Source organism: Centruroides vittatus, unplaced genomic scaffold (assembly GCF_030686945.1).
Source record: "Centruroides vittatus isolate TY-2023 unplaced genomic scaffold, ASM3068694v2 contig_878, whole genome shotgun sequence".
Taxonomy (NCBI): domain Eukaryota; kingdom Metazoa; phylum Arthropoda; class Arachnida; order Scorpiones; family Buthidae; genus Centruroides; species Centruroides vittatus.
In genome coordinates this window covers 281,368-299,418 of record NW_027122570.1, presented here as the reverse complement: position 1 = coordinate 299,418, position 18,051 = coordinate 281,368, and the positions used below count along the sequence as shown (strand labels likewise).

Here is an 18,051-nt window from a genome sequence, read left to right as displayed (position 1 = left end):
AATAATCTATTAAAGATCTCGCGGGCCGGATAGAAACTTTTCGCGAGCCGTAGCTGGCCCGCGGGCCGAGAGTTGCCCGCCGTTGATCTAGTCTACTCACGATTCACATAATCGGGCGAGGGCGGCCGAATATCTAGCAGGCAGGCGGCTAACAGCCCACAACCGGTCCGGGATATAAAATTGGACGCTTTATGCGTGTTGCTTCTACCAGCTAAACCGGGTGAGGTTGGTGCTATGTAAACCGCATGCGCCAATGCCTATAATCTGGCTGCTTGGAAGTTGACAGGCAGGCGGCTAACAGCTCAGAACCGGTCCGGGATATAAAATTGGACGCTTTACGCGTGTGTTGCTTCTACCAGCTAAATCGGGTGAGGTTGGTGCTCTGTAAACCGCATGCGCCAATGCCTATAATCTGGCTGCTTGGAAGTTGACAGGCAGGTGGCTAACAGCTCAGAACCGGTCCGGGATATAAAATTAGATGCTTTACGCGTGTGTTGCTTCTACCAGCTAAACCGGGTGAGGTTGGTGCTCTGTAAACCGCATGCGCCAATGCCTATAATCTGGCTGCTTGGAAGTTGACAGGCAGGTGGCTAACAGCTCAGAACCGGTCCGGGATATAAAATTAGATGCTTTACGCGTGTGTTGCTTCTACCAGCTAAACCGGGTGAGGTTGGTGCTCTGTAAACCGCATGCGCCAATGCCTATAATCTGGCTGCTTGGAAGTTGACAGGCAGGTGGCTAACAGCTCAGAACCGGTCCGGGATATAAAATTAGATGCTTTACGCGTGTGTTGCTTCTACCAGCTAAACCGGGTGAGGTTGGTGCTCTGTAAACCGCATGTGCCAATGCCTATATAATCTGGCTGATTGGAAACTGACCCGGTTTCGACATTCCTTCCGCCACTGAATTATTCGAATATACAATAGCAATCTTATCGTTTTTTTCACATGTAGTATAGAAATTTGTAAAAGATACATAATGCAGTTATAATAAAATATTAATTTTAATTAATGCTGTACGTTAAAATATGAAAATTTATATTTTATAAAATACAAGGGAAGGTCATTGGAAGGTGGAATCGGCGCTTCCATCGCTTCCAATGACGGCACGCCACTGCTGGTTGCTCAGTGATTCTTTCCTCTGTGGAATAATTAGAGGATGGTTCAACTACTATTGTTTTTTGTAACACTTGAGTTATCTGCATGTCGTCTTTTACAGCGACTGTAGCATTCTATTTTATCTTTTATACTATCTTGAGATTTGTGAGGAAGCAATGATACCATACTCGTAATAATATTCATTAGCAAAAACAGGAAGTTAGAAATCGGAAGTGTTACTAAGTTCCTTAGCTGCGCCATCTGTTAAGAATGTTCTCGCTGAATGCAGTCTATTCAGCGGCCGGATGGCCGAGCGGTCAAGGTTAGCAGCCTGCCGCCCTGGGGGACCCGGGATCGAATCCGGACGGGTCGAGAAATCCCCAGGAATTTTTCGGGGGGTGGTCCGTCCGGATATGTCGGGCCCCGTCCCTCACCACCCGGCCGCCTCATTGTGGGCCTGGCCGAACCCATAACGGGCTTGCTATAAGAGGCCCTCTTAGTGCCCACTGGGCGGAAAGAGTTACAGAAAAAAAAAAAAGAATGCAGTCTATTATGTTACTGATACCGTTTTACTTTCCCGGTTATTATATATAATAGAGGGAAAGTATGGCGATCGGTCAAAAATAACCCCTCTCCCAGATTTTTTACATTTTTGGAATCGGGACCTTAAAACGTCGAAAAATGCAAAAAAAACAAAAAAAAAAAAAAAAAAATTCGGGTTTTTTGTCTTGTATGTATCGATGTTAGTGTGTGGGGGGATGTAAGATTTTGTTCACCCTGTTTGAAGCTTAACTCCTGTGCTTTTCGTCGAAATTTTCTGAAATTTTGCAGGGAGGTTTATTAGGATTGATGCTATTAAAGTTTGGTGGTTAAAGGTCGACAGAATGATGAGATAAAGGGGTCGAGTCTTTTCTCCAGTAGGGTCGAACTTAATGACGATTTTACTCGTTATTATCATTTACAATTTTTTATAAAACCAATCTCTACCCTCAAAATTAACCTTTTTGCCATTTTATAATAATTAAAAATATAAGAGTTTTTAATAATAAAATATCATAGTCATGGCGCCATGGTCAGTTTTAAATGTTGGCGGGAAAGTTGAGCAGCTCGTTGAATTTTTTAATTTTCAACTAACTAAACAATTACATCGGAATGGCTTTAGAAATAATAATGTCCACATTAATACTGTAAACATTTTTATAAATATTTAATATTTATTTATAAAAATCGATTTAAAAAAAATTCATAAATAACGAAAAATTACAAGACAAATTTATAAAATAAATACGGAAATTATCTAAATTTTGTATTTTACGGTTATTCATTATTTATGTTAATTTTTCGGTTACTTTTGCTTTGTATTCAAATATTTAAATGTCGTTGTTCTTTCTTTTTTTCATTCTGTTTATGTATTCTATTTTAGAACAATATTTAACGGTAAAGCTGTTCCAAGAAAAATGTAACCTGAGGATGGTCTATTTAATAGGTTGAAAACGTTTGCCAAATAAAAACAAATCTCAGCAGTCAAAAAGGTGTTTAGTGATATATTTACAGAAATTATGTTAAATTTTTAAAATCAATTATGAGAATTATGTGGAAAAAATGCCTATATAAAGGTCTTGGCCTATATCCCATCGCATATCGCCATCTGTTGATAAATAATCGAATTAATTTTCTAGAATTTCTTTTCCCCGGCTGTTGGTCCAACAATTTTTGACACTATTTTAGATAATTTTATTTTCTTGAATTAAGAATTTAAAATTTTATGAGAATAGGAATCTTCATAATATTTTGACATTAAAAAAAATAATTATGTGCACAATTATTTTAAGGCCCAAAATATCTATGGAAAAAAAAAAAAAACTTTTCTTTAGTACTCTCTTTTCTATAAAGATATTAGGATTTTTATAATTAAGAATCTTTTTTATGACATCTAATTTAATTTTATGCATGTTTAATTTTCTGTGTATAATACAAAAACTATTAATTTTATTTCTATTTTTAGAATTTTTATTTAAATACTAAATTATGTTGCAAATTACAATTTTCTATTTAAATTAATTTAATAAATAGGTAAATTTCAAGATCAAATAAAAAGATTTTTCTATGTTTTCTGTTAAACAAAAAAACACATACCACAAATTGAACATAATAAATTTATTATGGCTTATATATATATATATGGAATTTTTAATCATTACCTTAAATAACAATAAAGTAAGAAGACATTGTATTGTTTAAATATTTAAACACACTTCGAATAAAATCAGCAGGGCAATTTATGAAAAACTTTTTCAGCATTAATATTTTTCCTCCATTCAGGTATTGCCCTGAAATAATTTAAATAATTAAAAGTTATAATGCACTCGTTGACAAAAAAAAATCTATGCACCTGGATAGAATTGTCCTATTACTGAAAATTTTGGCATATGGCTTGGACAGGTACATAAATGATTACAGCTGCAGTCTGATTGCTGTCAGATATTGTCACAGAATGCCTTAAAATCATATTCGAGTAGTCTAAAATGGCTCACAGAGACTCACTGTGTTTAGAATTTTCTGTCTACCTGTTGTTTGGAGGTCTTCAAATTCCAGGTATGCCTGTACCATACAGTCAAAGACATTATGGCAGACAGATTTTGAGAAAAGTTGCATCGTTAGTCTTGGGAAGTGGGATGGCCATCTTACCAAAATGTTCTCCATTAGGTTGTTTTGACATAACTATGACAGGTGTTGAGAACAATGGATATGTCATGGTACATACAAGGCCCTTGACATGAGTGAAATGATATTATTATTTATTTTCAAAGTAATAAGCTGGAAAAAGACCTGCAGTCAACCCTAATATCACTCCACACTTATATCACTGATATCAAGTATGCTCATTTTACAACAGAACCAGTCTGCATTTGTAAGAGATAAGAAACAAAATTAAACAGAACTGAATTAAAATGAAAAAATCAGATTTCTCATGCATAACAGTAAATTTCTTTTGCTATGACTTTCATTCTAAATTTTCAGTCATGAAAAATAAAGAAAAAAACAAGGTAGTAAAGAAATCCAAAATGTATAAAATATCATTCTTTAAAACTTGTAGAATTTTATTTCTTTTTAATCTTATATAGAGATAAATTTGATAGATAAATACTCTTAAAAAATAAATTTTAATTTGAATCTAATTTAGTAGATTTTTGAGTCTGTTTTCTTTTTATTTTTAGCTTTTGCCATGTGAGACTAAGAGGAGCTTTTTTCCATACCATCATGGGTTTGACCAAGCCCACAATGGAATAGCCAGATATGGTGAAGCCAAACATACTATGTATTCAAGACACCACCCACAAAAACTTCTGGGACTCCTTGCCCAAATTCAATCCCAGAGCAGTAGGATGTCATTTTAATTGTCCTAGCCATTCTTTACAATTTTTATTATTAAAAATTAATGCAACTAAAATTCTATTACTGTATAACGTTTTTATTATAGAAAAATTTCTACTTCTAGACTGTTTATTACAAGATAATATAATCAAAACAAAGTATATATTATTGTATGGAATCAAATGTAAGTTATATTTTTAATGTAAAACAATTCCAAGTTCTTTAAAAATAATAACAGTGATGCACTTTGTTAGAATCAACTTTAATAGTAGTTTTTCTCAAGCATTTTCTCAAGTAGTTTGTCTCCTGATAGGTTTGTGCCCAAAAGTACTTGAGAAAAACTGTTACTGAAATGAATTCTAATAAAGCAGACTGTTGTTATTATTATTATAGTTATATTTTTTCTTTTCTAGTTTTATTTTTAATTATTCAAATTGTTTCACTATTCAATAATGAATTTGCACTTACTTGTGCTGAATAGTGTATGATAAAACTGAAGTTTGAGTCAAGTCTTTTTTTAATTTTTCTCTCCATGAAGTTGTACATTGAAATATGCGGCTGGAATCTTTTCTTCCAGTTACTGAAACCTTAAAATACATGTTTATTTTTTTAATTTTTTAAATCTATGAATAAGTTTAGTTACAAGAAAAATTTAATTTTATAAAATAAATAATAAATATTAAAATTATATTTTTATTTAAATAATTTATAAGTAACAGAAGTATAAATAAATAATAAAATTTGTACAGTGCATGTATTAAAAAAACGGTGCAAAAAATAATTATTGTATTTTTGTCATATAGCTGCATACTATCTGAGTTTAAAGAACAATTTGATTATGCACTGATCCAAGTTATGATTTTAAATTTCAATCACAAACTCATGCCTATAAAACAATGGCTGCTCTCATAGTTGCAGGGTGTATGGTGGGACAAGTTATGCAAAGGTTTCATTGTTCTAAGAATTTTCTGCTACACATAAACCATCACAAGTTATATTCTGCCAAGGGGGTTATAGGGTCTCAGACCACCACCACCTAGATACAAGGTCACTTTGCTCTCTTCATACGATCTTCTTAATGTCATCAGAAGAAGAATGTTGAATACATGGGTCATAACAGTTAGTCCCATTGATAATGTGGGTCTGTGTTACTGGTCTTTGTTAAGAAATTTTGTCAAAGTTTGTTTAAAATGCCATTGACATGTTGTGTTTCTTACGTAGTAAGTCAAATTACACAGGTCATGAGAAAGTTTCTGAATTCTCATTTCCAAAAGAGTTATTCTAATAAGCCAAATAATTGTGATCAATCCCAAGAAACAATTTTAAGCCTACTAAGTCATCTAGAGTAGGTATTTATTTCATATTATTTATTGTATACAATTGTTTCACTTTAATCAAATTTATAAAAATAATAGGGCCATACAAGATAAAATAGCTAACAAGTCAGTTTCTAGAATTTTTAGATATTTTAAATGAATGCCATTATTTAAAATTAATCCTTTCATCGAATTCTGGACAAATTCTGAATAAGTCATAAGCTTTAACTTACAATTAGAAATAAGTTTTAAAGAATTTACTATTGAAATTTCTACAATACCATGTTAAGACTAGTTAGTTCTTTACATTTGATTTCTGAAGTAATTAAAAAAGTATAAGGTTTATTATAAGATTTCTTTAGTACAAAATAATTGTAATGTTAGATTTGATATAATTGTTTAATAAAATAAACAAGAATTATGTTTACCTAAAATTCATCTATAGTATATAAGATATAACTGTTTTAACTCTTTTTTTTTTATATACAAAAAAAAAAAAAAAAATGCAAATTGGGGTTGAAAATAGTGTTGTGAATTACACTACAAATGAATGCTTTAAACATAATATCTCAACATAATTAGAAAATAATTATAATTCTGATAAATTTTTGAATGTGTTCTTACTCATTTTACTTTTTAATGATTTGTAGCCATGTGAACTTCACTTTTCACCATCAGATACACTTAGATTTTCTGAAATGTATGATGTTTCTCATCATACATTTCAGAAAATCTAAGTGCATCTGATGGAAAACAGGAAAAGTAGTAAGAGTATCATTGAAGTACCCAAGATTAGCTAAAGATTCTGTTACTACTATTTTTCCCAACTGTACATACATTGTTTTTATCAACTGCCTCTAATAAAAGAAAATTTTTAGATAAGAAAAAACTTTGACAGAAGAACAAAGCCTTAGAAAATGTATTAAGCTTGAGTATTAATGAAAAAGATTATGACTGTAGAATGTCTTAACAATTTAAAGAACTTCCTTCTAAATTATGTAATATTTAGATTCTGTCTGGATGGGCTTCAAGATAAACCCCATCCAGACAGAAATTCCACCATTGATGATGATGATGTTCTCCTGCATTTGATAGATGGTAAGTCATGGCTGACCACCAATTATAACAACTTAAACATTCCCATACACTTCAAAAATTGACAAATTCTAATATCACCGCAACAATGTGCTGATACAGAAAAAAGATGACAGAGAAGCTGGCCAATCTGGGCTGGGAGGTTCTGCTTTATCTAGCTTACAGTTCAGATTTGGTGACAACTGACTACTATCTACTTCATGCTCTGCAGATTATCAATATACAGTTCAATGACAATACCTGTTGTAACTTGGTCTGAGTGTCAAGTCAAAGGTGGAAATTCCTACCTACTTTTCATTTGTCTGAGAGAGTTCTTGTGTAGTTGTCATTCCAGTCAGTTGTATCCTAGAATAAAGTTAATTGTTAATTAACTACGTGTTTTTATATCAAACAGTGTCAAAAACAAAATTGATATAAAATTGGCGATGAGGATTAAACTTTCAATTCATCGCAGTTGCATTTTATGGGGACAAAAAGTAGTTATCCCTAGAACCTTGCAACCACAGCTATTACATCTGTTACGCTCCACACATGAGGACATGTCTAGAATGAAAAGAACAGCCAGAAGCTATTTTTGGTGGCCTGAAATGGACTCCCAAATTGAAGAGATGGTATCCATGTGAAGAAAATGCCAAGAACAGAGGTCAAACCCAACCCCAGTTAAAGACACTCATTGGCCATCATCCTTGGGACCCTGGGACCGAGTACACACTGATCATGCAGGACCACACTACGGATGTACATATTTTATTCTAATGGATGGATTCGAAGTGGGTGGAGGTAGAAGTACAAATGCAGTCAACCCAGGAAACTGAAATTATTGAGAAGAATATTTAGTATATATGGTCTACCAAATACAATTATATCAAACAATCATCAAAGCTTTAAATCCCAAGAAATGGAAGAATTTATACAAAAAAAATGGGATTCAGCACCTATTTACCCTTCATATTATTCCTCTTCCAACAGACAAGTAGATAGACAGGTGCAAACTATAAAGAGCAGAATTGAAAAATTACATCACAGCCAAGAAAAAAGTGAGGTGTTGCTCCCCAGACTTTTGTTTAGCTTACGCACAACATCTAGTAGCACTACAGGAAAAATGGCAGCAGAACTGTTGATGGGAAGAAGACTACTACGTACCATCTGTGATTGACTAAATCCACACCTATATAAGGAGAGAAAAGAGGAAACAAGAATACGAGAATTCCAGATAGGAGACAACATCAATTACAGGTGCTATAGAGACACAAAGAAGTGGAAACTGGGTAAGGTGACAAAGAAGGCCAGATCATATACATACATGATAGCTTCACCAGAAGGTTCTATAGAAAGGAAACATATTAATCAACTGATAGCTTGAAAAGAACAACCACTCCAGAACAGGCAACAACCAACATCCAGCTCCCCAGAATAATCAACATCAGGACAAAGGACCACCGGTTAGAAGGAGCTCTAGAACATGGACACTACCTGCACAACTCCGAGATTTCATTTTAGAAGGGGAAGATCTGTTGTAACTTGATCTGAGTGTCAAGTCAAAGGTGGAAATTCCTACATACTTTTTGTTTGTCTGAGAGAGTTCTTGTGTAGTTGTCATTCCAGTCAGTTGTATCTGAGAGTGAATAAAGTTAATTGTTAATTAACTACATGTTTTTATATGAAACAGTGTCGAAAACAAAATTGATATAAAAATACCCATGTGAAATCAACACTTAAGACTTTCTTCAAAGAAAAACCCATCATTCTATGCTCAACACATTAAAAGTTTGTAGCAAAGATGGTAAGACGTGATTGATATTGATGATGATTACCTACAAAACTGAACTATAATCATTGAGTTAACTGTCTAAATTTCACTCTTACAACTTGGTTGTGTGTGTGCGTGCACATGTGCATATACACGTGTTTGTGTTGGCATCTATTTTGTTTAATATCCCAGGAGGGAATAAAGATTAAGAAATGAAACTTTGCATGGTAACTTGTATATAAGAGTTATTAATGCTATTAAATTTTGATGATTAAAGGTCAAAGTGTAGAGAGATATGGGGTCATATCTCAGCTGGGGTAAGGCTTAATGAAAATTTTACTCATTATTAGCATTTACAATATTTTTAGAAACTAATCTCTATCCTCAAAATTAAGCCTTTGCCTTTTTATAATAATTAATAATATAAGTTATTTTTAAATAACATCTCATAACATATGGCACCTGTTGCTGAATTTTTTTCAACAAATATCAATTCTTACTGAATAAATATTTATCTTAAAAACCTTTTGCTTTAATTTTTCTAATCTTAAATTCTGTTTTTCTTTTTCCATTTCTTTCATTTGTAATCTTTCTTTTACTTTTTTCTCTTTTTCTTTATCTTTTTCTTGAAAGTATTGAATACTGTAATTTATATGATTGCTACTATTTTTTACATCTAAGGATTCTTTCATTTTCAATTTATGTTGTTGGTATTTCCTTCCTTTTTCACAATTTCTTTCCTATAAAATAATTTGAATAATAATTCTATATAATGAATCCTAACTGAGAAAATATTTTTAATTTTTTTTGTAAATTAAATAATAAATATCAGAAAAAGTTTTAGATAACTATAAAATATTAAATTAATGTTAAAATATGGTTACAATTTTAATTGAAATTTTCACTTAACATTATCAGAATCAAAAATATTCTTTATTTTAGAGTTAACAAGCTTTATTGTAAATATACTCATTAACAAAATAAGTTGTGCACCCAACTGATTACTGCAAAAATCAGCTTAAATCTGTCCCAGAGAGATAAATAAATAATTACAGTTGTGATTCCACTGTACATCAGCTAATTCCACTAGAGTCTCTTAAAACTGCTACCCAAGTATCCTGTAAAAAGCCTTCAAGAGATTTGTTGTATTTAGAATTTTCAGTGTATCTGTTGTTTAGAGCAGTGATTTTTAACAGGGGCCGTGGCTCCCTGGGGGTCCGTAAGAAGTTTGCCAGGGGGCCGCTAAATTATGCAAAATTTCCTTCAGAATATAATAAAAAGAAAATTGATGTATAACCGAATATCGTATTGAGAAGTGAAATAAGAAAGACAAAGTTTTCCTACTTAGTTTATTTATTTATTTTTTATTTTTTCCTACATACAACTTTGTTAGTACAGAAGAAATAAATGCAAATATGCTACTTACACTAGTATTTACTTCTTTCATTCCAAAGTAATTCTAAGAAACTATTAATGCTTGGAATTTTAAAAATAATTAAAAAAAATAGTAGGCTTAGTAGTAGGCTTTAAAAATTTAAATATTTTTGCAAAAGATATGCAAAATCTTTACAAGTTGGGGGTGTTTTAGTTTTAGCATCGACTTTGGATCGATTTATCAACATGTTTCTTATTTTATTTATTATTAAAAATTAATGAGTTTTCATGTTTAATTGTGAAGTTTGAATGTTATTTAAATAGATAATGAAATAATAAAGTTATGATTTACATTTATTATATAAAAAAATAAAGCAATAATAAAAAATCAATTTATTATAGATAATTTAACAAATATAAATTATTATTAAAAAAATGAGGGTCACAAAAAAATTATGAAATATTTGGTGGGCTGTGAGTATAAAGGTTAAGAACCACTGGTTTAGAGGTTCTTGAATGTCAGGCATGCCTGTAAGATGCAGTCAAAAACATTGTGTATAGCTGATGAAGTTTGAGAAAAGCTACATCACAGGCTGAGGAAAGCAGGATGGCCATTTTGCTGAATTGCCCACCATCTGGGTTTTCCTGATCTGACTGTGAGGGGCTGTTGGGGGCAGTGAATATGTGAGGGTATACATGTTAACTTTGTTGGGTTGCAATTTGAAAAAATTGTAGACCTATAAATTCCCACTGTTGTCCGTCTGTCTAACACCATTCTCAAGATTAAAGGAAGGACAGACATGTCCTTCCTTTAATCTTGAGAATGGTGTTAGATAGATGAAAGCAGAGACCAGATGGCAGCCCCAATTAACTATATACGAACTTCCAGTTTACACTAGAGGTCATGTTATTTCAATTCAAAAATTATCCCTGAAAGGAGTTAGATAGATGACTGGCACAACTATTGCTAATAGGAAAAGTATGATGTACAGGGGCAAGACACTACTAATTTGAGGTAGAGCAAGCCTGGCATTGTGACAATGTCACAATAAATAATTGCTCATTAAGCTTGTAGGAGATTGTGATATAACTAGTTAAAGAACAAGAAAGTTGTGTATAGTTAATTGGAGTGTCCTGCCCCTATGATTTCCATATCTTGTCTCCACTTTCATCTATCTAACACCATTCTCAAGATTAAGGAAGGACAGACAGACAGTCAGACAGACAGACGGAAGACAGTAGGAATTTATAGATATATAATTTTTTCAAATTACAGCCCAACAAATAGGTCATGTGAACAAAGAACAAAGGATAATACAACTTGTCTAACAGAAAGTCAGTGCTAGAAAAGGAGAGAGTAGAAAGGAAATCACTGTGACTAACAGTTCCTTACGAGATTGCCACCAGGCACAAGCACCACCAATCTTTTATTATGTAATAGAAAAACATGCTACAAAATTCTTATGACATAATGCAATGTATACATATACACATTATATTTTTTAATAATTTCAATTGTCGTATTCTAACAATACATACAAGGAAGGCAAGCTCTGTACAACCCAGAAGACCACCAGAAGACAATAGTCTGATCAAGAAACAAGCACAAACAACCACAATAGAATCTTTATCCACCATTCAGACACATGTACAAGCCTTGCTACAGAACCCTATCTTTTCCTGTACCATTGGCATATGACTGGCAGAGAGAAATTTGAAGCACAGTAACTACTACAAGTCCTGCCATTAGCAAACTGCACCTTACACCACTGCAAATGAATCCAATATCATCAGCTTCATTTGAACTGATTTGTGACAGAAACCATGAACTGCTATGGATCAGCAGTGTCTCATCTTTAGCGACAAATCCTGGTTCTGTTTGGAAAAAGATGATCACCATGTTAGCATGTGAAAGATTGCTGGTGAGCAATGTTCCCTCTAAGCTGCGCAGCTGCATGGCTGCACACTACTCAAATCATTGTCACACACGAGAATTTGTGTGCCATGCAGGCGAGCATGCACACTGATTTGAATTGTTGTTTACTTATTTTTCACTCTGTCTGCAACATGATTATTACTACATATATTTTGATTAAATATATTAAATCATTGACAAAAGATATGTTTTAAAATGAATTTTAATCTCTACTTTATAATTAATTATTTTAATTTTTATAGGAAAAAATAAGATTTTATATATAAATATGCTCATAAAAGTTTTTTGCTCAGAATCTGCTCAGCAAAAACTTTTTTGCTCAGAGAAGTACATGTTCCACTCAGCTACAAAAAAAATTAGAGGGAATATTGCTGGTGAGCACTTCAATTCTACCTTTACTGTCGAGTAATACACTGCCCCTATTGCTGGTGATCTGGTCTGGGGAGCCATCTCATATGACAATCAGTCACCCCTAGCAGCACAAGGGACATTGACTTTGATAGTACAGCTGTATATTCAGGCATACTGTACTCTCATGTATTGGCTTTCATGGCAGGACTGCAAACAACCATTTTTCAACAAAATAATGCTCAGCCACACACAGCTATGGTTTCTGGGAATGTCTCCTTTATGTTGCTACATTTCCTTGGTCTCCAGATTTGTCAGTCATCAAGCATTTGTGGGACCAGATGAAATGCCAGCTTTGGCATCTAAGGGTATGAGGAATCTAGACTGGTAGTTGCAACATCTGTGTGAAAATCTGCACAGGATAGCATAAAGAGTCTTTATGTTTACATACCCTCCCATATTGCCACATGTATCCAGGTAAGAGGAGGTCCTGCAAGGTACTAAAGTTTCCTTTAAACTGTAGCATCATTCCATAGGAAATTGTCTCTTTGCTATGATATAATAATCATTTATCATCATTGTCATTACATACACACTAATAAAGTTTCATTCAATTCCAACAACTCCTTCTTAGTCAATAAACATACATTAATATAAAAACTAAAATTTTTCCATATCTACAACTACTTTCTGATGAAAAATAATTTAAATTTATTTAAAATGAATGCATTTTAATAATATAATATATTGTATTTTTTTCTAATAAACACATCCTCTAATAATAAATGTCCTGTAATAAACAATGCAGCTGCAAGATGAAAAAATTATAGACAGCACTCTCTAATATTAAATGCACTTTCTATTAGAGAAAGATAAGGTTTATTGTAAACTGAAAAAATTGCACATTCTATTCAGTGTTGTCACTTGTACCATACATTGAAATAATGTGTGATTATATTGAGTGATGAATCAAATAATAAGGAAGTAAAAATGTTATCAGATTTATTCTGTTAAGAGTCAGTCTTTAATAATAGTTCCAACTAATTCCCAATCAACAGAAATACACATATGTCCAAACCTTAAGGATGAACACAATTGCTAGTGGTAATTGTTAAGGATTGTAAAGCTCGAGCCACCAGAGGGCGCACGAGCTCTGTATAAAAGAATTGGCGGGCTCTCCGAAGCTCTCTTTCTTTTGTCTCCAGTCGTTACTCTGTATGTGTGTCTGAATAAAATAATTGTTAGTGTTACCAATCAGTCGTCTTCTCATTTGGAATTTAACAGGTTATGGGCCCAGAAGAACAAAGTAGTCGACAAATACGTATACGTTAAGGAAGAAAGTATACAAAGAAATTTTTTTTGAATCAGTCTAAACGTCAAGACAATGGAAAGCAATATGGCGACCACCTTACCGCAATTACGGGACGGAAACTTCTCTAACTGGAGATTTCGAGTAGAAACTATTTTAGAAGAAAAAGGAGTAAAAGATCTTGTTGGTGAACAAGTAATAGAGACTAATGGAATAACTGAGGCAGAAAAGAAAAGATTCATCGAAAGAGACGCCAAGGCCAGAAGCATAATCATACAGTGTCTAACGGACAGACATTTAGAATACGTTAAAGATTCGAAAACAGCTCAAGAAATGATGAAATCTCTTACGAACGTCTTCGAACGAAAAAGTACATTTTCTAAACTATATATAAGAAGAAAATTATTGTCACTTAAGTGTGGAGATGATGACTTGCAGAATCACTTCGTAACATTTGACGGACTCATAAGGGAATTGGAGTCAACCGGCACAATAATGGAAGACAGCGACAAGGTAAGCCACCTTCTTCTAACTATGCCTCAGAAATACGATACTGTAATTACGGCCCTTGAGACAATGACGACTAGCGTAACTTTGGAATTCGTAAAAAGTAGGCTATTAGATGCTGAACTTAAATTTAAAAATTCGGAACATGGAGAGAAGACTGAAAGTCTCCCTTGTTTTATAGGAGTGGGAAATAAAGGTTGTTTTATTTGCGGAGATCGTCGACATTTAAAATATAATTGCCCTAAAAGAGGAGATAGTACTCACTCGGGCCATGGTGCCAGAGGGAAAGCGAAAAGAGGTGGAAATAAAAGTAGAAATAATTGGAGAAACAATTATCAGAATAATGGAAGTAACCAGAGAAATTATGAAGAGAGAGCAAATATGATATCACATGAAAAGGAAATATCCTTTGTGGCATTTAACGACACAGAACATGATGCAAATATTGGACAAGAAAGTGTCATACATTTTGTATTGGATTCAGGAGCAACAGAACACCTAGTTCAAGAGAATATGGCTGCCTATATGACTGATATAGAAAGTCTAACCAAACCAATAAGCATAAATGTAGCAAATGGAGAAAAACTTCTAGCACAAAAGAGAGGCAAGATAAAACTATCTTATAATAATAAAAATATTGTTCTGACTGCTCTTATTGTACCAAAGATTTCCCACAACTTGTTATCTGTAAGGAAAATCAATGACACTGGAAAAAGGGTTATTTTTGAAAGAAAAAAGGCTGTCATAATGCACAGAGATTTTTACATGGACTGTCCACTTACAGGAAGCTTGTTTATTGCAGAGTTCACCATAAGAAATAATACACAATGCCTCAAAACGGAAGCCAATGACTTATGGCATAGAAGATTAGGCCACCTAAACTACCGTGATCTGAAATTAATGAATCTGCCATGTCCCAACCAACCCTGTGGACCATGCATGAAGGGCAAAGCTACAAGATTACCATTCAAAAAGACTGAACACAGATCACACAGAATAGGAGAATTGTTACACACAGATATATGTGGACCCATAAATCCAAACACTATAAATGGCAAAAAATATTTCCAAACAATAACAGATGATTTTTCACATTTTACTGTAGTATATCTCTTAAAAAACAAAGGAGAAGCAGCACTTAATATAATGAACTACGTCAGAGAGATACATGCTCAATTTGAAAAACGAGTAAGTCGTATTAGATGGGACAATGGAGGTGAATTTTCCTCTAGAATGTTGAAAGACTTCTGCAAAAACAAAGGAATTAGAATGGAATATACAACAGCCTACACACCTCAGCAAGGAGGATTGGCAGAAAGAATGAACAGGACACTCTTGGATAAAGCAAGAACTATGTTTGAAGACAGTGATTTACCTAAACACCTGTGGGGAGAGGCAATTCGTACAGCAGCTTATCAGGTAAATCGATCCCCTACAGCAGCACTCAATGGAAATATTCCTTCAAGAATATGGTATGGAAAGGTTGATTTATCAAAACTAAAAGTATTCGGTTGTCAAGCCTGGTTATATAAGCTACCACAATCTACAAAGTTAGAATCACGTGCCAAGGAAGTCAGAATGGTAGGATACAGTGGATCAGGATACAGACTCTGGGATCCAAAAGAAAACGAAATCCTAATAGGTAGAGATGTAAAATTCAATGAAACTCCTATGCCAATATACTACAAAACTCAAAGTGATGACGACTTCTGTGCAAGAGACAAAGAAGAGGACAACAAAACTAATAGTGATCATGAAAAGATAAATCAACGTGAACAAGAAACACAAGAAAAGGAAATAAGAAAAAGAACTATAAAATTACCACAGAAATATAATGATTACGAAATGCATATCGCATACTGCTTATATTCTGAAGATCCAGAAACCTATGAAGAGGCAGTTGAGTCAGGAAAAGAATGGAAAGATGCCATAGAAAAGGAACTGGAAGCTCATCTGAAATTTGGTACCTGGACTGAAACAACACTCCCAAAAGATAAAGATCCAATAGAAACCAAGTGGGTATTTCGAACAAAATCAGATGGAACAAAGAAAGCACGTCTCGTTGCAAAAGGATATCAGGAAGAAGAATTTAACAACTCATATGCACCAGTAGTAAGAATATCAACAGTTAGATTACTCCTATCAAAGGCAATTAATGAAAACTGGAAGATAACCCAACTTGATGTGCCAACTGCATTCTTAAACAGTGAACTGAAAGTTGATGTATACATTAAGCCTCCAAAAGGTCTAATAACAAACAGCAAAGCTTTAAAATTAAAAAAGGCATTATATGGATTGAGAGAAGCACCTCGATGTTGGAATGAGTGTTTTAATAACTTTGCCGTCAAAAATGGACTAACTCGTTCAAACTATGATTTTTGCTTATATATTGGAAATAGTATACATTTGATTGTTTTCGTAGATGATATTTTGTTATTTGGAGAAGCTGATAAGCTAATAAGCAACTTAAGAACAGAATTTAGTGCAAAATTAATGGGAGAGCCAAAGAACTTTCTAGGAATAGACATCACTATGCATAAAAATACACTATCGTTATCACAAGAAAGTATTATCGAAAAACTCTTAATAAAATTCAAAATGAAGGAATGCAAAGGTGTTATAACTCCAATGGAACATGGATTTCAGGCTGATCTTTCAGAAGAAACTTTGAGAGTTCCATTTAGAGAATTAGTGGGAAGCTTATTGTACATAGCACACACTACTCGTCCAGACATTATGTTTGCTGTTTCCTACTTGAGTAGACATCTTGATAAACCTACTGGAACACTTTGGATGGCAGGAAAAAGAATACTGAGATATCTCAAACAAACAAAAGACCTAACCTTAAACTATTCAGTTTGCACAGATGAAAAGCTGATTGCATTTTCAGATGCAGATTGGGCAGGAGACAAAAATGACAGGAAAAGCATAAGTGGTTATGCAATTTTTTACAATAATAATCTTATATCCTGGTCGTCCAAAAAACAACAATCTGTTGCACTATCTACAGCAGAGTCAGAATATTTAGCATCTGCAGCAACTGCCGCTGAACTTATCAACCTTCAAGGGATACTATCAGAATTAAACCCTGGAAGAAAAATTGTAACAGTAATGAACATGGATAATCAAAGTGCCATCAGCATGATTGAAAGCTATGAAAATAGCAAAAGGTCAAAACATATCGATATAAGGGCACACTTCATTAAAGACCTAGTAGCCAAAAATCTTTTGAGTTTAGGCTATGTTCCCTCAAGTGATAACATAGCAGATACTTTTACTAAACCATTGTGTTCAAAGAGATTCATCTGTCTTAGAAAACATCTGGGCATATTCAAGACATCAGACTGTGTAACTAATGCAATTTCATAATGTAAACCTTTTGAAATTGAGGGGTGGTGTTAAGGATTATAAAGCTCGAGCCACCAGAGGGCGCACGAGCTCTGTATAAAAAGAATTGGCGGGCTCTCCGAAGCTCTCTTTCTTTTGTCTCCAGTCGTTACTCTGTATGTGTGTCTGAATAAAATAATTGTTAGTGTTACCAATCAGTCGTCTTCTCATTTGGAATTTGACAGTAATAACTAGAAAAAAAATCACTGAGCCACTCTGTGATGAGCCTGCCATGACATTGTGAGTATGCATTACAGTTTGGGATGGACCTATTCCACACTAACAGGTCAATCTGCCTGGGTATTAGTAAGCACTTTCCATCCAACTATGTCCAACTACTATATGCATCTTTTAAATCAAAGATTTACTTTTATTGTTTTGATTTGTAAAATCCTACAAGGTGTTTTGATTTACTCTATGTTAGATGTCGAGTAATACAGGGGCCATATTCTGGTCATTTATCTCTTGTCTCTTTATTCAGAAATGAATGATATCAAAAGAAGAGACAAAATTCATTTTTCAGAGACAGAGGTGATTCTGGTCACTTGTAATGATCT

The 18,051-nt window shown here is 33.5% G+C and overlaps 1 protein-coding gene across 13 annotated transcripts in view; it reads right to left on the bottom strand.

Moving 5' to 3' along the window:
• Window positions 1–18,051, bottom strand: part of LOC136983196 (coiled-coil domain-containing protein 112-like) — a 372,297-nt gene that overhangs the window by 312,394 nt on the left and 41,852 nt on the right. For 11 of the 13 annotated variants that reach the window (XM_067279874.1, XM_067279881.1, XM_067279880.1 and 8 more), the window contains 3 exons: window positions 9,158–9,373; window positions 4,941–5,059; window positions 3,274–3,427 (listed from right to left, as the gene is read on the bottom strand). In XM_067279874.1, the coding sequence (XP_067135975.1) occupies window positions 3,364–3,427; window positions 4,941–5,059; window positions 9,158–9,373 (399 nt within the window). In that variant the 3' untranslated portion in view covers window positions 3,274–3,363. Of the gene's footprint in view, window positions 1–3,273; window positions 3,428–4,940; window positions 5,060–9,157; window positions 9,374–18,051 lie in introns of those variants that run through there. The other 2 variants (XM_067279870.1, XM_067279879.1) reach the window with 2 other exon arrangements.